Source organism: Pan troglodytes, chromosome 3, assembly GCF_028858775.2.
Source record: "Pan troglodytes isolate AG18354 chromosome 3, NHGRI_mPanTro3-v2.0_pri, whole genome shotgun sequence".
Classification (NCBI taxonomy): domain Eukaryota; kingdom Metazoa; phylum Chordata; class Mammalia; order Primates; family Hominidae; genus Pan; species Pan troglodytes.
The window spans coordinates 119979789-120001831 of NC_072401.2; the positions used below are offsets into that span (position 1 = coordinate 119979789).

The 22043-nt window shown below is 40.6% G+C and overlaps 1 protein-coding gene across 12 annotated transcripts in view; it reads right to left on the reverse strand.

The window, feature by feature from the left end:
- The window catches only part of SEC24D (SEC24 homolog D, COPII coat complex component), a 115522-nt gene that overhangs the window by 87830 nt on the left and 5649 nt on the right, over window positions 1-22043 (reverse strand). For 4 of the 12 annotated variants that reach the window (XM_054683841.1, XM_016952111.3, XM_054683845.2 and 1 more), the window contains exons 3-6: window positions 13596-13725; window positions 6227-6375; window positions 4405-4680; window positions 3982-4109 (exon numbers count right to left, since the gene is read on the reverse strand). In XM_054683841.1, the coding sequence (XP_054539816.1) occupies window positions 3982-4109; window positions 4405-4680; window positions 6227-6375; window positions 13596-13725 (683 nt within the window). Of the gene's footprint in view, window positions 1-3981; window positions 4113-4404; window positions 4681-5706; window positions 5815-6226; window positions 6376-13595; window positions 13726-22043 lie in introns of those variants that run through there. The other 8 variants (XM_016952109.2, XM_016952108.2, XM_054683842.2 and 5 more) reach the window with 3 other exon arrangements.

Here is a 22043-nt window from a genome sequence, read left to right on the forward strand (position 1 = left end):
AATTGACCATTAGATTTGGTAACAGGAAGTCATTGGTAATTGGACTAGCACAGTATTGTGGGGTTGTGGTGATGAAATCTAAACTGGAATAGGATCAGGAGAGAGTGGGAGGAGATTAAGTGAAAACAGCAGATATAGGCAACTCTTTGGGAGATTTCTTGCTTTAAAAGAAAGCCAGGAGATGGGTGGAAACTGAATCCAGGTTTGGGGAGAGGCCAAGGAAAGCTGCTTTTATTAATGATGGGAGGCATCATAGGATATTTATATTCTGACGAGAATGATCTAGACACAGAAAAATTTAAGTTCGTTTTCAAAGAAGTGCAGATGATGCAAGAGAAAGGGGATGTGACAGTTAATTTTATGTGTCAACTTGGCTAGGCCATTTTTGGGACAAACACCAGTCTAAGTCTAAATGGTGCTATGAAAGTATTTTAAAAGTATTTTTTAAGATCTAATTAACATTTAAACAGGCAGGCTTTGAGTAAAGCAGATTACTTTCCATAATGTGGCTGGGCTTAATCTAATCAGCGGACGGCCTTAGGAGAAAAAGGTTCCCTGAGAAAGAGGAAAATTCTGCTTCCAGATGCCTTTAGACTTGAGCTGCAATATCAACTCTTCCCTGGGTCTCCAGCCTGCTGTCCTAACTTTCCCATTCAGTCCCCATAATGAAGTAAAACCATTACTTAAAATAAATCTCCCTCCTTCTTTCTTTTAAGCCATAAAAGTAATTACTGGCAATATGATTATCAATAAAGGCACTAAGAATTGTCAAAATTTAATTTCTAACATCCTTTAAATTCAAATATAGAATAAGTGACAGATTACAAAAATAGCCAAAATTATCTACACTTCCCTGTATCAATGCTCTTTTCAATGTTGCCTTGCCCCTCCTCCCATCAAGAGGCAAAGTCCATTTTTGAATCTGAGGCAGTCTTGGGACTTGCTTTGGCCAAGAAAATGTAGCAGAAGTAGCGATGTGCCAGTTCCAAGCCTAAGCCTCAAAAGGCCACGTACACTCCTACCTTCCCTTTTGGATGTCTGCCACCCCATGAACAAACCCAGTATACCCTACTTGACAATGTGGCCTGGTCATTCCTCATCAACAGATGGGTACCAAACACAAGACAACAATTGACACTATCTATGATGGGCAGAGTGGTGGCCCTCAGAAAGATACGTCCATGTCCTAATCTCTGAAATCTGTGAATATTACTGATACGGGAGGGGGGCAGGGAAGTGCTGGGTAGAGAAAGGTGGGTCCCTGGTTAGGGCTCTACCCCACGGACCTAGGTGAGGACAGGCACTCCTCCTTCCGTGCCCAAATGTTGCATTTTCCAAAACCACCCTGGCCCACCATACCCCCATCCTGGGCCTATAAAAACCCGAGTTCCTAGTGGGGAGACACAAAGGCAGCCAGACGTGGAGAGGAGCACATCAGCGGATAAAGATACAAGCAGCTAGACGGCGAGAGGACGTGGAGGGAGAACGCCAGTGGAAGAGCACACTGACAGACATGGGAAGAGGCGGAGTTTGGCCGGGGCAGTCAGAGGAGAGCCAGGGCCACTGAGTGGTGGGACTCCAGAGGAAAACCATCTCCCTCTGGCTCCCCCACCTGCTGAGAGTTACTTCTACTCAATAAAACCTTGCACTCATTCTCCAAGCCCATGTGTGATCCAATTCTTCCAGTACAGCAAGGCAAAAACCTGGGATACTGAAATCCCTCTGTCCTTGTGATAAGGAAGGGGTCTAATTGAGCTGGTTAATACAAGTCACCTATAGACGGCAAACTAAAAGAGCACCCTGTAACACACGCCCACTGGGACTTCAGCTGTAAACATTCACCCCCAGACACTGCCATGGGAGTCGGAGCCCCACAGCCTGCCCATCTGTATCCTCCCCTAGAGATTTGAGCTTTGGAGCACTGAAGAAGCGAGCCACACCCCCATTGCATACCCTCCAAGGGGGATGAGGGAACCTTTTCCATTTCATTACCTCATATGGCAAAATAATTTTATTAAGTTAAGGATCTTGAGAGGAGGAGCTTATCCTGGCCCTGAATGGAATCACATGTATAAGAAAAGAGGCAGAGGAATTTTGAGACAGACACCCAGAGAAGACACAAAGAGAAGGAGGACTCAATGTGACCACAGAAGCAGAGACTGGAGTCACATGGTCACAAGCCAAGGAAGACCTGGAGCCACCAGAAGCTGAAAGAGCCTAGGAACAGATTCTCCTCTACAGCCTTCAGGGGCAGCACAGCCCTGCTTAGTCCGTTTTTCATTGCTTATAACACCCGAAACAGTAATTTATAAAGAAAAGACATTTATTTCTTATAGCTATGGAGGCTAAGAAGTCCCAGGTTGAGGGGCCACATGTGGTGAGAGCCTTCTTCTGGTGGAGACTCTGCAGAATCCCAAAGCGGCACAGAGCATGACATGGCAAAGGGGCTGAGCGTGCTAGCTCAGGTCTCTTTTATTCTTCTTATAAGGCCACCAGTTCCACTCCCATGATAACCTATTAATCCATTAACCCACTAATCCATGAACGGATTAATCCATTCACAAGGGCAGAGCCCTTACGACCCAATCATCTCTCAACACTGCCACAGTGGAGATTAAGTTTCAACATGAGTTTTGGAGAAGACAAGTGTTCAAACCATAGCACTTGCCAACACATTGATTTTGGACTTTTGGTCCCCAGAACTGTGAGAGAATACATTTCTGTTGTTTTTAGTCACCCGATTTGTGGTAATTTGTTACAAATTTGTTACAGCAGCCACAGGAAACTAATACATTATCCTAAACCATCCACACTCTAGCCAAGCCTCCAGCTGACCCCAGATGCATGAGCAAGCTCAGCCAAAATCAGATGAACCTGGCCCAGATTAGCAAAACCGGGAACCCACTGGGTCATGAGTATTAATAAATAGTAGTGCTAAGCTACTGTTTTGTAGCAGTTGGTTACACAGCATAAGTTAGCTAATAAGGTAGCTTTTCCTGCTCCTTTATTTCTAACTTCTTCAAGTACTTATGTTTATCGAACCTATTCAAAGACACAAAATAAACTGTAGCCAATTTCATCATTATTCCAAAAGGATTTTACATCCCAATGCCATAAGATTGGCAGCTTCCCTGCCTCAGTGACAATGGGCTTTGTTTTATGACTTGTTTCAGCCAAGGGCACATGAGTGGTTATGACACATGCCACACATGAGTGGAAGCTTTAAGAGCTGTTGCACATTTTGGCCAGCTCTGTTTCCTCCCTATGCCACAAAATAGCATGTCCTCAGTAGTGTTTACCTCTTCACGCTGGATTTTGGAATGATAAGGACGGATGAAGCAGAGTCTAAAGCCAATCTGCAGCTGCCACAGCCTACATGTAAACTGAGTGATAAATACATCTTTGCAGTTGTAAGCAAAGTTGGGGATTGTTTGCTATGCAGAATGGCCTTGCAAAGCTTGACTGATAAAATTATTAAAGAGTAACCCTCCAAGGAAATCACTTGAGTGAAGAGTTTAGTTCTAACTTTACATTAAAAAAATTTTGTTTTTTTATTGTGCAAGATGTAAAATATACTTTCAGTCTCTATGGGTTTCTCTTATTGAAAAGGATCCTTTAGTTATCTGAAATAGCATATTTCTATAGGATATAGTCTGTTAATTACTCATTAGATAGCAATAGATACTGCCAAAATACGTCAATGTAAACATTGTAGACACTGCCAAGTTTATATGACACCAAAAAAAAAAGAAAAAAAAAATCAGCACAGGCTGCTCTTTCATGGAGACCTTTAGTATGCCCATAACCCTAGCATGCTTTCCCCCATACATGCATATAAGGAAGGAAGCCTTCCCTCTATGTGATGAGTATCTCCTAACTTCTATGCTAATGAACAGGATAAATGCTAACAAACTGATGAGTTGCTGAGAAAAATGAATGCTCCTTTGTGAGTGAGACTGTGAGAGTGAGAAGAGCACTTACTGGGCTAGGGATAGAGTCAGGATCCAGCTTCTTCTGGGGCTGTGGCGGACCAGCCATCTGTGCAGGACCTCCGGGGAAGCCTCCTGGGTAAGACAGTTGTGCGCCTGCCATCTGGGGACCAGAGTTGGCTGCTTGGAAAAAATTTAAAGAGAAATGACTATCATCCCAAATCCAGCATGTAAGACTTGTTGATGATATTATGCTGTTCAGTCAAGCATGTTGTATTTTTCATCTTATTAAAAAAGGCAAGGAGTCAAGTATGAGTGTGGTTCCCCATTTCTTTGCTCTTGCCAAAACTCTTCAAAAACTACCATTTCTTAAAAGTAAGTGATAGATACCTAGTAACATAGGAACAAAGCTGATTTTCAGTTAAGGGTTCCCCTGGGTAACACAAAGCCTTCCCCTGCACCCTGTCTGCCTTACCCTGCTGCGGAGGATATCCAGCACCCAAGGTCTGGCCTGGAAGAGGTGGGGGCTGGTACTGGGCATTTGGAGGAGGAGGCCCAGAGAGCCCATCTGGTCTGTACATTGGTAGAGGCAAAGGTGAGGCACCAGGACCATTGAGTGTGGTGGGTGGTGGTGGAAGAACTTGAGATCCAGGCTGCAAAATGGATGGCTGTGGAGGTCGTGGAGGAGTCTGCAATGATGTGGCTGACAGAGGGCCAGGGGGTCCCTGGCTTGGAGGAGCCATGCCTGAACCTGTGTGAGAAAGGAGACCAGCCCACTTAAATACCACATTTCTCAACTCTCTGACTTCTGCAAAGTACATGACAGAGATGTTTGTTTTCCTGACATAAAGCAAGAGGACACCCTTAGAAACACATGTTTGGGTTTTTTGCCACAAATTGAAATCTTCATTCAGAAAATAGAACAAATGCTATTTTATACAACTGGGATTTTTTTTTTTTTTTTTTTTTTTTTAGGACAGGGTCTTGCTCTGTCACTGAGGCTGCAATACAATGGCAAGATAATGGACCACTGTAGCCTCAACATCCTGGGCTCCAGTGATCCTCCCACCTCAGCCTCCTAAGTAACTGAGACTACAGGCACACACCACTACGCCAAGTTCTTTTTTTTTTTTTTTTTTTTTTGTAGAGTTGGGGTCTCATGATATTGCTCAGGCTGGTCTCAAACTCCTGGGCTCAAGCAATACTTCCTCCTTGGCGTCCCAAAGTGCTGGGATTATAGGTGTGAGCCACCATGCCTGGCCTGGAAAATTTTTAAAAGGTAAAAGCAACATTTATAATTTAAGTGAGGGAATTCATAGAATAAATTTTAACTCAGTTGTGTAATTACATGATATATGCATTAATTAAAGCATCTGTATCTGGTACAAATCTAGAAAATCATATAAAAATTCTATTACATAACAAGCATTACTCAGGTAAATTGCACATTCAATAAATTATTTGCATCTTGTGCGTGAGTTGACCAAACAAATTTCAGAATTAGGTAGAAATAACCAGAGAGAAGAGAAGGGCCACCAACATGCTCTCCAATCATATTGGAAATAGCTGTAAAACCAGATTATGTTTTCCTTTCTCTGATTATGGGAAATTGGGTTGCTTCTTTGAAGACTTATCCATTTTGAAATGAGTAAAAGACAGAAAATAGAGGGGTTTTAATGATACTTCAGAAAACTAATTTTAAGTAACATGGAAACATTCTTCATCTAGATAAATGGCCGACTGTGCTGTCATTACAGTGGAGCTTTCCATGACTCACAGGATATACAGCATTTCTGTTGATGTAAATCTCAGTACTGTGACTCTTTCCTCTCCTATCTTCTCTTTTCTGCCTCACAACATCTGAGCTTCCATTCTTTCCATGATCTAAACACATAATTAAAATGCACTGTGAAACAATGAGTACTATATTTCTGATTTTGGGGCCCCATCATAAACAATACAAGGTTTAAATTATCCTTATTTATTTCTTAAAATAATTTCACTATTCTAATGTTTATTTGTGAAATCAGCATTTTTTGTCTTTTTTTATTGTTCAATCATTGAATGGAAGGTATTCTGAGGGTCCTTCAATTACCTTGAAATAAGTGGCAGCATGATCAAGAAAACAATTAACCATAGCCATACATAAGATAGATGCTTTATTATTAAAAGTGTCCAAATACTACTTCAACACAGTATGCCCTAGTTACATCTATTTTAAAAATGAAGAAAACCTCTCTCATTAAAAATGACCAGGACACAAGGCAGTCAATAAACACTAATAATAAAACTATTACCATAGCTGTTGATTTGCATAGCACTGAGCTGGCTGCCCAGCTGGGTGACAGATGAAGTGGATATAGGACCTGGATAAGAAGATTGTGCAGAGGGTTGGTATGGTGCATATGAGGATGCCACATTGTTGACAGGTGGAGGGCCTGGAAATCTGAGAGAGGAAAACAGGATGTCAAACAATATCACAGCGTCTCAAGCAAATGGCGTACAATAATGTTAATAGCTTGTAAAATTAAATTAAACCTGTCTAGTAGGCCTAGGAAAATGACTGATATTATACACTAAATCTTTAATTAAGCTTGACATGAACTCAATATGATCATGTAGCATCATCTTATATTTATGCTCACATGCTGAACATGCCAAGACAGAAAAAAAAAATCCTAATGTGAGCATAAAACCAGTTCTGGAAATCAATCTGGGAAACTGAGCCAACCAGAGCCTTATCTATACTAAAGTTAATCATCAACAGAATGAAAATCAAGAAAACAATACAGCCAGGAGCAGCGGCTCATGCCTATAATCCTAGCACTTTGGGAGGCTGAGGTGGGAGGACAATTTGAGCCCCGGAATTCAAGACCAGCCTGGGCAACATAGTGAGACCCCCTTCTCTACAAAAAATAAAACAAAATAAAATAAAAAATTAGCCAGGAGTGGTGGCGCTACTTGGGCAGTTGAAGTAAGATGATCACTTGAGCCCAGGAGGTCAAGACTACAGTGAGCTGAGACTGCACCACTGCACTCTAGCTTGGGCAACAGAGCCAGACCCTGTCCCAAAGAGAAAAAAAAAAAAAATCTAAAAATTACATCATGCTTTACCTTTGATTTAGCTTGAACTTATTAGACGTTTATTTTTTCTTGTTCTGCATTAAACAATGGCCGCTATCTGGACAATGTGCCTAGCATGGTTAATCTGCCAAATGCGATTAAAGCCTGCCTGAGAGTCACATTATAAATTCTTATGAATTTTAAATTTTAAATTAAGTTTTCCCAAATGGTATACTCTGATTTCAATTTCTCTATCTGAAAACTGGAAACTATTTCCCCATGGCCCATGTCTTGCCTTCTGCCCCTTCTGCCATTGAGAGGTTAGGAGCAGAGCCTGAGGGAAGCCAGTGCTTGCCTGAAGTCCCACAATTTATTTGTGACAACACTAGGACCAGCGTTTTTCCAGGTCTTCAGTGAGTACACTTTTCAAAGCATCACACTAATTTTATCTTGTCATTTTTATCCATATGTTTAAATTGAATAATTATTATAAACAAAACAGAAAATTAACCTTCCAACCATTACTCTGAGTGCATGACATTAAGCATATTTGCAGAATAGTATCTCACACTTTGAGATAAATAGGTGAGTGATGAAAATGCTCTTTTCCACTCATACCTCTGAACAGCTTATTTCTGCAGAGTCTATGTTTTATCGGTAGCCGGAATTGACTTTATAATTTAGGACTCTTCTGTAATGATACAGAAAGGCTGCCTAATAAAATACATGTTGCAAGAAAAAAGAAAAAAAAGAAAATGTTCTTTCCATTCTTTCCATTGTATGCACAAGTACAAGCTATCCTATAGCAGAAAATTGGCTAGAAATAATGGAATGAATAACATTGTAACCCAAAAATATTGTTAAACAAAACTATCCAATTTCTCTCCTGTCAAATTTTTCAAAAAGCCCAACACAGTTAGGCTAAGCACCCTTTGACTTAAATACTTTTTGGAAGAAAATGAATAAAAGATAGAAAATACAAACATTAACTTTTCACAGTAAAAGTTTTCTTTATATCTCTAATCAATTAATGACACTGGTGAAACACAAGCACAAAAAATATAATTCTAGTCTTGTATGACACATTTAAAATATGTTGTGATCACTAAAAAATGATTTCAAGAATTACATTAAAGGTCTGTTTTGTAAATCCATTGTTTCCTAAGACGAAAACATTTCTTCTTTTTAAGAAATAATACTTTTTCGTCTTTTAAAAAAACTTTGTCCGCAGGGCGTGGTGGCTCATGCTTGTAATTCCAGCACTTTGGGAGGCTGAGGAGGGCGGATCACGAGGTCAGGAGATCAAGACCATCCTGGCTAACACGGTGAAACCCCATCTCTATTAAAAATACAAAAAATTAGCCGGGCATGGTGGTGGGCGCCTGTAGTCCCAGCTACTTGGGAGCCTGAGGCAGGAGAATGGCGTGAACCTGGTAGGCGGAGCTTGCAGTGAGCCAAGATCGCGCCACTGCACTCCAGCCTGGGCAACACAGGGAAACTCCGTCTCAAAAAAAAAAAAAAAAAAAAAAAGTTTGTCATATAGGGAATAAATGAAGTAATTACACACAGGCAGAATATACATGTACTATAGAATATATTCATGGATGCAATGAGGTATGGTTACAGATGTTGGATTTGATAAGCAGAAACTGGGGATGTTGCATTTATATGGAGAAAAAAGCTCCCCAAAACATTTTCAAAGGTGTTTCATAAATGTTAGTACTTTTAAATATACAGATCTGTGAATCATTTTTTGTTTTTACAATACAGGTAGGACAAAATATATTTCAAACAGGAGTTATAACACAAGCAGCTTCAAGTAATTTTTTTAACTTAACAAAGGTTAAGGATTTAAAATAGAGAATGAGAGACTATATAACCATCAGTTATTACTTTCAACCCATAAATGCCTACTTATGATTCAGTGCCTAACATATACCCCAGGAGTTAGGTTTCAGAAATTAACAAATAAATTATTTCTTTCTGACCAACTTAAATATGGTAAGTCTTAAATAGATTTGGTTTTTAAAAGCAATTATTATCAATTTTAAAATAAATAGAATAGTATTAAATGGCTAACAAACCCCTCATATAAATGCCTCACATAAATGAGGGAAGAGATGAAAGAACATCTTAAACATACAAATTAGTTTAATTTTTTTTTTTTTTTTGAGATGGAGTTTCGCTCTTGTCGCCCAGGCTGGAGTAAAATGGCAAGATCTCGGCTCACTGCAACCTCCACCTCCCAGGTTCAAGTGATTCTCCTACCTCAGCCTTCCGAGTAGCTGGGATTACAGGTACGCACCACCACGCCCAGCTAATTTTTGTATTTTTAGTGGAGACAGGGTTTCACCATGTTGACCAGGATGGTCTCAATCTCGTGACCTCGTGATCCGCCCGCCTTGGCCTCCCAAAGTGCTGGGATTACAGGCATGAGCCACCGCACCCAGCCAATATTTTTTAATTTCATTACTTTATTCAAAGTCACATAGCATGTTGTACAAAGCTGAGGTGGGAATCCAGGTCCTCCTGCCCTAGTGTAGAAACCTGGTGTGTAACTATAGGTAAGCCACTTAATCTCTGTAGCTCTCAGCTTTCAAATTCTGAAAAAGCATGTGAAATGGAGTGATCCCTTTTTTTTTTTGCTATAAATATAATGTTAAAATTAAGAACCATATAGAGTTAAATAAATGTTTCTCATGTTGACTGCCTTTATTCAACATGGCTCTGGACTGAAAAACATTCAATTATATATTTTAATTTATGGTTTCATTGAATGTCAAGTATATATTTTAATTTACATTTCACTGAATGTCAGAGAAGGGCAGATTCACCATAAGAAAGAATTCAATAAAGAATTACTACCAGATGATTAATAAAACATGAAAATTTAGCCTCAATTTAATCCTAATCCTCTGCAGAGTTGACTCAGTTTTCTGTGGCCTGTTCAACTTCAAACACTCCCCATTTTCAAGTTTGCAATAAATTGCTCAAGAAATGAGATGTATGCTGAAGTTTGTATGCGGAATTAAGATGCCAAATTTTTCAAGATTTGATTGAAACAAAATCAGAATTTTGAATACCTAGCCCATAGAGAAAAAATGAAAGTTCCACCAAATCCTAGCATCGTTCTCCACAGCAAATAAAATTGAAGAAAAAACAACTACTTCTCTTATTTTTATTGCTCCTTCCTTCAACTTTTGTTGAAATCAATTTCTTAGTAGATTCACACATATCAGCTTCAATTTGGGAAGATGGGTCCACTGTTCCCTCAAATTCACTGTTTCTTCATCAGAATACATCACTTAAACTTGATTGATTGAATTTTTATTTTATAATTAAAAACACTGATTTTTAGGTTGCAGATTTTATTTAATATCCTACCCAGTAGTAACTCTATGTAGATAACTTTTGCACTGCTTGCAAGTTTAAGACATTTATTCTTCCTCAGTCAAATCAAAAAGACAAATAACTAGGTATGATTTTTAAATTTTATAAAACATTATATTTAAAATAGCAGTATTTTAAAGATAAAAATTTTACATGTTAAATTCAAATCAACATAGTAACTTATTTATATCTTGTTTTTATTTGATAATTTAGATATAGTAAAATTAAAATATTTCTTTGGTATACTAAGTACAAATGACACAGATAAAATGCTAGAATCCACAAAGAAAAGTCATATGCCATCTATGCTCTTTGACAGCCTCTGTCATCAGACTGATGTGATTCACCTGCACAATCACGGTGCACTTTACCCTTGCATTGCGCTACATTCACAGAAGCATGTCCCATGAGGGCAAGGCAGCATGGTAACCAGGAAGGCTCAGCCTGAAATACTATACTTTTCCCTGACTTTTTCACTTTTTAACCCCAATTCTAACCTTCAATCCAGTATGCAAGTTGTAGCAAGTGAACAGTAGAAGAGAGGGAGTAAAATCTGTCAGTACTTCCCTAGGAATCACCACAAAAGCAGATTCTTTAAGCTATCAAGAGATTCCTGAGCTGTCATGAGTAACTAGATTGAGCTCTAAGGACAGACAAGCTATAAACAGTGGACTTTTCAGATCCAATGGAAATGATATTGACAAATGCTAAGGTGTTGAGTCCATGGGCCTAGTGCACTGTGTAAGGTACTCTGCATGTATTAATCATTAAAATCCTCACAACCACATATTATTGTTAAAATCATCATGAGGAAACCGAGGCACACAGAGGTTAGGTAACTTATCTAGCTAGTAATTGTCTGGGCCAAGATTAGCAAACATGTCCTGACTCTAGAGTCCTCTGCTCTTCACTGGGCCAGACCCTGTGCTGGGCTCACAATCACAAAGTTAGGGCCTGCTTGATGGTAAAGTCCATGGTTTACTCACTCCTAAGCAACCTGATCAAGTGAAATAAATGGCAATAAACCAAAAAGATCAATCAATTCCAAGCTAATACCAGTGACCAAAACATTCTTCTAAACTTGAAACCAGCTGTTCAATCTTTGCATTTCTTTCTTTAAAAAAAAATATCTGAGATGCCTGGAAGTTTACAACAATTTTTTTTTTTTTTTTTTTTTGCCTTGAGACAGGGTCTCCCTCTGTCACCCAGCCTGGAATATAATAGCATGAACACAGCTCACTGCAGCCTTGACCTCCTGGGCTCAAGCAATCCTCCCACCTCAGCCTCCAAAGTAGCTGGGACCACAGGTGCATGCCACCATGCTTGGCTAATTTTCTATTTTTTTTTTTTGTAGAGATGGGGTCTCATCATGTTGCCCAGGCTGTCTCGAACTCCTGGGCTCAGGCGATCCTCTCGTGTCAGCCTCCCAAAGTGCTGGGATTACAGATGTGAGCCACCACACCCGGCAACCATGAATTTTTCTAGGTCTTCTCCCCTTTATTTCTGGACTGAGAATTCTATATTCTCATTTTACAAGTGAGTCTGTGAGCCACCACACCCGGCAACAGTGAATTTTTCCAGATCTTCTCCCCTTTACTTCTGGACTGAGAATTCTATATTCTCATTTTACAAGTGAAAATGAGGACAGGCATGGCCAAGGAACTTCACCAGTGTCCACAGTTAGTAAACTGCTTGAACCAGAAGAGGCATTTTGGTTCTCTGTCTTTTTGCTCTTCCTCTCTTGCCTTTCTATCACTCTTTTGAGACTCAGGGCAGTAGGTTCAGGTCCCGAGTAAGACCCTTTGACTTCTTGCTCCAAGCTTAAACCACAATCACGCTTAATGACCTACCCTTTGCATCCCATAGCTACCATTTCAACCGGCAAATGTCATGTTATCATGACAAACAAGAGCCAGCCAGTGCCAAGCTCACAAATGCCCTGTAGGAGAATTAACCTGATGACTTTAAAAAATCCCAGAGGGAGTTTTCCTATTATGGAGGACTATAGGCTTCATGAAAGGCCATGACTAAAAGGCTTCACCATTAGGAGGATCTACAGTCATATCTAGGGGGTACTGCCCACGCCTCCCCACCCCCAAACCTTGCTACCTGGGAAGGAACCTGAGAAATGAAGCCTCTGGGTAATCCTTGGAGAAACTCCAAAGCAAACACTGCCTGCGGCTTGGCACTGGCTTGGCACAGGTTCTCAGCAGCTACACCTCACCGGATAAAGAATAATGGGATTTCTAACAGGGAAGGTGTGATACTGGCTTCTTTCCCAGGGATTAGTCCCTAGTGGGCTGCAGGCTCTAAATATTTCATACATCTTGGCTTCTCCAGGCCTGCTTCCAACTTTTCCCTTCCTCAATTTATTATAAACACAAACACAATATTTATTTCCTGTGTTGTTTTTACTACAGCTCTGCCTTTTGATAATCCCTCACTGGCATCTGTGTGCCTTCCACATCAAGCTCACAGACCCATTGGCGACAATCTGATTTAATTTGAAAATATTTATTAAGTACCCATTGGCACTGAGCTCAGTTCTGTGAAGGATCCAAGAAAATAGAATGATTTAAAGTTTTATTCAAGAATAAAGGCCATGGGCATCTAAAGGAATTAAAATTGATATAAAATTCTAAAATAAACTGAATATAACTCAAAACTAACATGTATGGTATTGACACAAGTTATTTTTGATACATTTTTAAATACCTACTAATACTGCCTTTTTCTTCATAACTTTTGTTTTTTTTTTGAGACAGGGTCTCACTGTGTTGCCCAGGCTGGAGTGCAATGGCACAATCATAGCTCACTGCAGCCTTGACTTCCCGGGCTTACAGGATCCTCCCATCTCAGCCTCTCCAGTAGCTAGGACTACAAACGTGCACCACCAGGCCGGCTAATTTTTTCTATTTTTGTAGACATGGGGTCTCACTATGTTGCCTAGCCCGGTCTCAAACTCCTGGGCTCAAGCCATCTGCCCAACTCAACCTCTCAAAGTGCTGGGATTAAAGCTGTGAACCATCATGCCCAGCCATAACTTTTCTTATTGCTTTGTTTCCTAGGGCAGTTATCTAACAGATCCTTTCAGGGGTGTGTAACATCATCAAAATGTCAAACTTTCAACCAATAAACACACAAGCTTAGAAGGTATTTCTGAAATCATTTTAGGAGAATATACAAACGAAGGTTGGAATCTACCTAGCTCACCTTTGGGAAGGGTGACCAGTGGCATGAGCTCCATTCTGACCAAACTGATGGGGTCCAGGAGGTGGGGGACCCGGAGGCAACATTCCCCTAGTGGCAGTGGCCCCCAAAGGCCCTGCTGGCTTCATCATACCTGCAAGAGAGGGGCATGAATTTAGAAGTGTATTAAAGTACAAAGAGAGATGAGGCAAAGTCATTAGGTTAAAAATGAGAACTAGGTGGAGGAGGAGGGAAACAAATGGATTAGAACAAAATCTCTTTCAAGCTTAACCATCACCTACAGACCTGTCAATACCAGGCTCTGGCATGAGTATTTGACTATCATAATGATGAAAGAGCAGAAAAGAAGGGAATCATTTTATCACTAAACAGAAACCAAAACAGAAAAAAATAAATTTGCATATGACAGAGGCACCTTGATAAAGTATATTACCACACAAAGAATACTAAAACACGCAATGAAAAATGGCAGTTAGATATCAGAAAATAAACCTGGAAAAAGCAGGAAGGGTCATGGTAAAGCATTCTAACTGTAACTAAACGGGGCATGGGGGAGAACACTAGAAATGCCTTTGACTTACAGCACAACAAAAGCAGATGGGGAGTAGGGTCTATCTTTCTAAAAATCCTGAGCACTTCCTTCAGAGCTTAAAAATCTTTCCAGGATCTTAACTGGCTGGATGATAAACAGTTGGGGCACTGCTCACTCAGAGTCAGATTCACCATGCTTGCTCAGACAAAATATGGGACCACATGCAATTAACGGATGCTTCTGGGAATGTCTGTGTTTTCATTTATTAGCAGCTCTTCTCAAATAGAGATCTTTAAAGACTTCTCTTTGGAACTGTCTTCAGACATTTCTCTCTTTTCTTCTTGAGAAATTGCAGTAAAGGAGAGAAATCACTGGGCTTGGGTTAGAGTAGTTCAAGGCCCCACTGGTTACTTATTAGTTGTAAGACCCTGGGCAAGAAGCTTATCTTTAAGGACCTCAGTTTTCTTCCTGTAAAATGAAAGGCTTAGACTAGATTACCTGAGACCTCTTCTAGCTTCTAGAAAGAAAAAAAGAGAAAAGAAAAAAAGAGAAAAACTTCAGTTCTTCTATCTGCTGTCTCCACTTGCTTGTTTTCCCTCATTCGATTTACTTTTGACCATACCCTGCTCTCTGGCAAGGTCATCAATGACCACCTAGCTGCCTGCTGTGCACTTCTCCTTTTGACTTCGTCATAGTATTTCATATTAACATTTCCTTTATTCTGTTATATTCCTCCAGAAAGTTTATTCTCTCAGATAGAAAGGAATTGACTGATGATGTGTAGTCACCCAGGAAGAGTTTCTTATATTGTCATCATAATTGCTTTCGAGAGAGTGCTTTCAGATGTTTGCATAATCTAAAATGACAGGTATCTAGTGAAGTGCCGGTCTTCATGAATAATATTGAAACTTTTACAAGGTTTCCTCTCTTAAAATAGGATTCCTTAAACTGAGGACATTTTTATATTAATTCTACATAGTTTTACTTAGCAAATTCATATACCACTATTTTCAATAAATATTATCCTTATAGCACTACACTTTAATACTAAGTTCTAAACCCCAAACCCAGCAAAGTTAGAAAAACATGAGACTTGCAGTCACAGACAAGTTTGAATTTGTGACTCCGATAAGATACTATATTTTTCAGAGCTTCAACTTGTAATCCCATGTCATGGCAATAATATTCCCTAGCTCCAAGGATTGTTCTGAGAATTAAATGAACCAATGGATATGACGGTTTTTAAAACAGCTGTTTCATCTTCCCTGGCCATAGCCCCTGCTCTCCTTTCTTAAGCATTTTTATTCTAACAAAGCATGTGCAACATAATTACAAGCACATTTATATTTTCATTTTAAAAACATTATTTTGGACAAAAGTAGGCAATTCACAACAGTAGCATTAAAATATTTTCAACTTAAATAATTACATGCACTACGAGAAGTCAAAAATATTCTTTTTTTTTTTTTTTGGTCTTTTTTTTTTCTTTTTTTAAATTTGCCTCACGGCTCTCCAAAAATATTCCCCCTTTTAAAAAATAAGTAGGATAGCAGCAATTTTCATGAAAACCCCTATAGACATGTCTAGAGAATTAAAAAAAAAAAAGCTCTGATATATGCAAGCAGAACTTTATACATCAATATTACTGTGCTCTCCCTTTTGTTTGGGAATCAACTCTATGGCAGTGATTCAAATCATTCTGTGGCATTCTCAAATCATTCTCATTATTATTCAACATACATTTAAGGTGCCTTTGAGCCATTTGAGAGAAGAGACAACCATGTAAACAAATCATTACAATGTCTTGGGATGACTGTTACAATATGCAGAGAGACTACCTAACTCTTCCTGGGGGAATTGAGAAGAGTTCAAAGAAGGAGGACTGCTTGAGCTGAATCTTGAAGGACAAGCAGGAGTTTTCTTCATATAGAAGACAGGATAAGGGATTCCAGTTAGAAAGCAAAGCTTGAGCAAAGACATGAGAGAGGATGGCACGATCAGGACAGGGGAAAGGCTTGGTGTGGAGAGGCTGGGAGGGAAAGTACCCAGAGTGGAAGCTGTCCAGGTTGGCTGGGGTCAGACTGCAAAGTCCTATGTGTCACTTGCACTTCACCCCCAGGGCAAAGGGAAGTCAGTATCACTGATATCTGCAAAGTCATAGTCTTCCCCCAGCCATGTTATTGGCATTTTCAAAAGTACTCAAACACAAACAGAATCAGGTTCTTTATAGAGCAATATGAGAATTTTAATAGGAAAGGAACACCGTGCAATGAGAATGAACTGTTCTTAAGACACCTGCCACCAAAAAAAATCTAAGATCACAAGTTGGTCTCTCACACAGTGGCAGATACCATAGACCAGTAAACACAACAATTCCAATCCCTTTCTGACTTGCTTTTCTGTTAATATTAATATAAGGTCTTGAGGTGGAAAAGTGAAAATTCCTAGACTGCCTTACAATTTGTTTTGCCATGTGCTCTAAATTCAGCAAAGCAGCACACCTCTGGGAGACTCTGGCCAGCCTGGTGGCAGAGATGATTCTCCTGGGAGAGAAAGGTGGTGACTTCTGGTGGAATGGTCCTGCATGGGAATGTTCATTTTCATGGACCACATACTCCCAAGTCTGGTTCTCTGCCTTTTTCTGATGTTTTGTTTGCTTCCTGATACCCTTTAACAAATCCCTTTCCACTAAAGGGGACTGTTATCAGCAAAGTAACACTGACCAAACCACATCACAGAATAGCATGCCTTGAATTTGGTCCTGGACCTGACAAACTAAAACCAAAATTAAAAGCCATTTGTTGGGGGGGAAAATGTTTATCTAAAATAAACAAAGATAAGCTCCCTATCATATGGGTAGAATTGTAATGACCATGGTCCCTAAAGCACCGTGCTTGATCCACCTATATAAGCTCACTATTAGGAGCCCTATCACCACCCCACAGCCCCTGTTCTAGTTTCAGGACATTAATACTTTTTTTTTTTTTGAGACAGAATCTCGCTCAGTCTCCCAGGCTGGAGTGCAATGGTGCAATCTCGGCTCACTGCAAGCTCCGCCTCCCAGGTTCACGCCATTCTCCTGCCTCAGCCTCCCGAGTAGCTGGGACCACAGGCGCCTGCCACTACGCCCGGCTAATTTATTTGCGTTTTTAGTAGAGACGGCGTTTCACCATGTTAGCCAGGATGGTCTTGATCTCCTGACCTCGTGATCTGCCCATCTCAGCCTCCCAAAGTGCTGGGATTACAGGCGTGAGCCACCGCGCCCGGCCTTACATTAATACTTCTTAACTCTCAGTCTCCAGACCAGTGTCTTCAAGCAAGGGCGATTTTGCCCCTAAAATAGGACATCTGGCAATGTTTGGGACATTTTTGGTTGCCACAACTCCCAGAAGGTTGGGGGAGGTACTACTGGCATCCAGTGGATAGAGACCAAAGATGCTACTAAATATCCCACAATGCACAGGATGGCACTCTGTTACCCTCCCCCAACAAAGAATTAGTTGGCCCCAAATGTCAGTAGTGCTGAAGTTGAAAAACCCTGCTGCAGAGAGCAGTATGCCCAGCTGTAATTCCTTCTCCACACTTAGTAATGTTCTATGTAGCTTTCTAAACTGTACATACATTGGATTGTGACCCTCCCCAGACTAAATCACTTCAGTGGTACTCTACTGCCCTTACAATAAAGTCTAAATTCCTTAAAATGATCCCACATTCCCCCGCCAGTGGCATCTCTCACCGTTCCCATGCTACTCCCCGGCTATGCCAAACGTCTTGCAGGTCCTGAAAAGTACCGCCTTCCAATCCCAGCAAACTGCTTCCCGACCTGGCCAATTCTCACTCATGTTTCAGGGCATTCCCTCCGGGAAGGAGCCCTTCCACCCTAAGTCTTGTTTAGGTGCCCCTGCCACGTGCTTCCATACCACCCTCTACTTCCTTTACAGTAGTACTTCCCCCCAAAATTGTCATTGTTAATTTCTTTGGTGCATTTCTCACTAGCTAAGTAAATACTATGAGGACTGAGATTAGGCTTATTTTATTAAGTGTCATATTACCACAATTATTTTGTTCATCAAATAAATTGTTAAATTTGTGGCTGGGTGCAGTGGCTCATGTTTGTAATTTCAGCACTTTGGGAGGCCAAGGCAGGAGGATGGCTTGAGGCCAGGAGATCGAGACAGAACTGGGCAACATAGTGAGACCCCATCTCTACAAAAAATTTTAAAATTAGCTGGGCATGGTGGGCACACCTATAATCCTGGCCACTTGGGAAGCTGGGGCAGGAGGACCATTTGAGCCCAGGAGTTCAAGGCTGCAGTGAGCTATAATTTCGTCACTGCAATCCAGCCTGAGTAACAGAGCAAGACCTTGTCTCTTTAAAAAAAAAGTGTTAGGGGCCAGGCGCGGTGGCTCACGCCTATAATCCCAGCACTTTGGGAGGCCGAGGCGGGTGGATTACCTGAGGTCGGGAGTTTGAGACCAGCCTGACCAACACAGAGAAACCCCGTCTCTACTAAAAATACAAAATTAGCCGGGTGTGGTGGCGCATGCCTGTAATCTCAGCTACTCAGGAGGCTGAGGCAGGAAAATCGCTTGAACCTGGGAGGCGGAGGTTGCAGTGAGCCGAGATCGTGCCATTGCACTCCAGCCTGGGTAATAAGAGCGAAACTCCGTCTCAAAAAAAAAAAGTGTTAGTATACAGCACTAGCTTTACAAAAACACAATGAATAAGCATAAATGGAGATACGATAATGTGAGCAACACAAAGCAAGAGTTAGCACTGGCCAGATCTACAGTGGAATAGATACTTCAAAGAACCACAATAAGTTTGCTTGTGTCTGTCAGGAGACCAATAAAAGCGTCACTAAAAGGCTAGACAAGAAGACACAGGAAGACTGAAGATTAAGGTATCTAAGGTTTTTCAGCAGAATATAATCAGAGATAAAAGAGCTGAAGTAATTTAGTGAAAGTCTTAAATAATTAAACCAAAACACCACAATATGCATAGAAAGATATATTTGCAGAGAGTATAATAGCCTGGTTATTCACCTGATATTTAATAGCCATTAAGTAAGGAGAAAGCAGTTTAAATTAAAGCATGAAGGATTTAATCCAACAAAGACAGCTTTTAAAAACACTGGTAAGGCCAGGTGCCGAGGCTAACGCCTATAATCTCAGCACTTTGCGAGGCCAAGGCGAGAGGATCACTTGAGCTGAGGAGTTCAAGACCAGCCTGGGAAACATAGGGAGATCCCATCTCTACCAGCTACTTGGAAGCTAGGCAACAGAGCAAAACCCTGTCTCAAATAAATAAATTAATTTAATTTAATTAAATATTGGTAAATACCAGAGTGTTTTGCTAATGAGTGCTACAGTTTGTCATCCACTTCATTGAATAAACATTTATAATTAGCTCAATTTAACCATTCCACAGTGTATACATATTTCAAAACAATATGTTGTACATTATATATATGTATATATAATTTTTTATTTGCCAATTAAAATTTTTTTTTTTTTTAAAAACAGCCATGAGTGCCTTCTCTGCTCCAGGAACATCTACTATAGGAACATCTATTATAACACAGTATGGCAAATAGTATAGAGGCCTGAAAAAGTATTAGAATACAAAAGAATTCAAATTAGATTTGCATGGTATAAAAAAATCCCTCTGGCTCAGGAGTTGATGGTTTGGAAAAAGGCAGTATTGGAGAGAGGGATAATAGTTACAAGATCATTTTAGTAATCCATGTGAGAGATGGATGGATTAAACAAAAAGAGTGACAGGAGAATGGAAAGGAGAAAGCAGGTAGGACAGCTGTTTACAATCACTCCAAAAAGATTTGGGAGACCGATCACATTGGAGGAGATAAAAAGGAGGGAGAGGTTTTTTTGCTGGTTTGTTTGAGAGAGTCTCACTCTGTTCCCCAGGCTGGAGTGCAGTGGCGTGATCTTGGCCCACTGCAACCTCCATCTCCCTGGTTCAAGCGATTCTCATGCCTTAGCCTCCCAAATAGCTGAGATTACAAGCATGTGCCACCATGCCCAGCTAATTTTTATTTTCTATTTTTTTAGTAGAGACCGGGATTCCCCATGTTGGCCAGGCTGGTCTCAAACTCCGGGCCTCAAGTGATCCACTTGTCTTGGTCTCCCAAAGTGCTAGGATTACAGGTGTGAGCCACCACACCCCACCAAGTTTTGTTTTTTTGTTTTTTTAATAAAGTTTCTGGTATGGATCATGAAATAAATGATGCTAATGAGTGAGATTTGAAATGCCAGAAAACATAGGCTTCCATGATGAATATGGAATTGTTTTGGGCATGGTGACTGTGATGTGCCTCAACAAAGGTGGGCAACTGGAAATATGGGTCTAGAGCAAGCTTTTCCAACCCACCGCCCACACGCAGCCCAGGACAGCTTTGAATATGGCCCAACACAAATTTGAAAACTTTTTTAATCCATTATGAGATTTTTTTGATTTTTTTTTTTTTTAGCTCATCGGCTATTGTTAGTGTATTTTATGTGTGGCCCATGACAATTCTTCTCCCAGTGTGGCCCAGGAAAGCCAAAAGACTGGATACCCCTGGTCCAGAGCTTAGGAGAGGCATCTGGGCTGGAGAAATAGATCTGAGAGACAAGCACTTTCTATGAATGATACAGCTTAGGGAAAAATCTACAGAGTGGGATAACAGTAGTGAAGATGGAACATGGAGGGAGAAACAGCAACACTTAAGAGTGATGTAGAAGAATTCCTTCAAAAGAAATGTCCAGAAAGCAACCCAAAAAATGGGCACAATGGCTCACACCTATAATTCCAGCACTTTGGGAGGTGGAGGCGGGTGGATCACGTGAGGTCAGGAGTTCGAGACCAACCTGGCCAACATTGTGAAACCCCGTCTCTACTAAAAATACAAAAATTACCCGGGCATGGTGGCGGGCGCCTGTAATCCCAGCTACTCAGGAGGCTGAGGCAGGAGAATCACTAGAACCCAGGAGGCTGAGGCAGGAGAATCACTAGAACCCAGGAGGCGGAGGTTGCAGTGAGCTGAGATCACAAAACTGCACCCCAACCTGGTCAACAGAGGGAGACTCCACCTCAAAAGACAACAACAAAAGGATAGTGTCATTGAAACCAAAGGAGAAAAGAGTTTTGTAAAAATGAGAGTGGTAAACAGTGTCAAATACAAAAGAGGACAGACAGCACAATGTCTACTGCATTGAGAAATAGGACACTGATAGTCCTGGTGAGGGAAGTGAAAGTGTGGATGGGGTGGCAAACTATGGAGTGTAAACTATGCTGAGCCATGGAGGGAAGGAGAGGTAAAGGTGGAGATTACCAAGCATAGTGAGTACTTTCTCAAGAAGATGCCTGTGAAGAGGGAAGGGTGAATAATATAGAGTGTTATACTTAGGTGTGTATGCAATTTGTTTTTTGCCTTCTTGAGAGATCTGGGTATGAATCCTGGTGCTACTACTTGCTGTCTGTGACCTTAGACAAGTCACATGACACCAGACATTCAGTTTTCTTAGCTGCAAAAATAACTTACTGCATAGCATTGTATGAGGATTAAATAAGACAATACAGGAAAAGCTTTTAGGGCCAGATTTCGACACATCATAAAAAGGAATAATTTATAATTATCATTATAAATAAATGCTGAGGAGAAATGAACCACCAGTTAGAAACTGAAGGGGTTAATGGTTTCTACAGGATCCAGTAAGGCAAGATTATAAACATTCTGGAGAGGATGGTCCGAACAAGAAGAGGGATGCTTCATCTGGACATCTTTAAAATCTCGGGAAGAATAAATCATAAGACTGACTTTCCACAGGAAATTCACAATCTCAGAGCATCTTCTGCAGCATACTGTGTGTGGCTGCTAACATCAAGCCCCACTAAAGGGAGTCCTCACCCCTTGCTG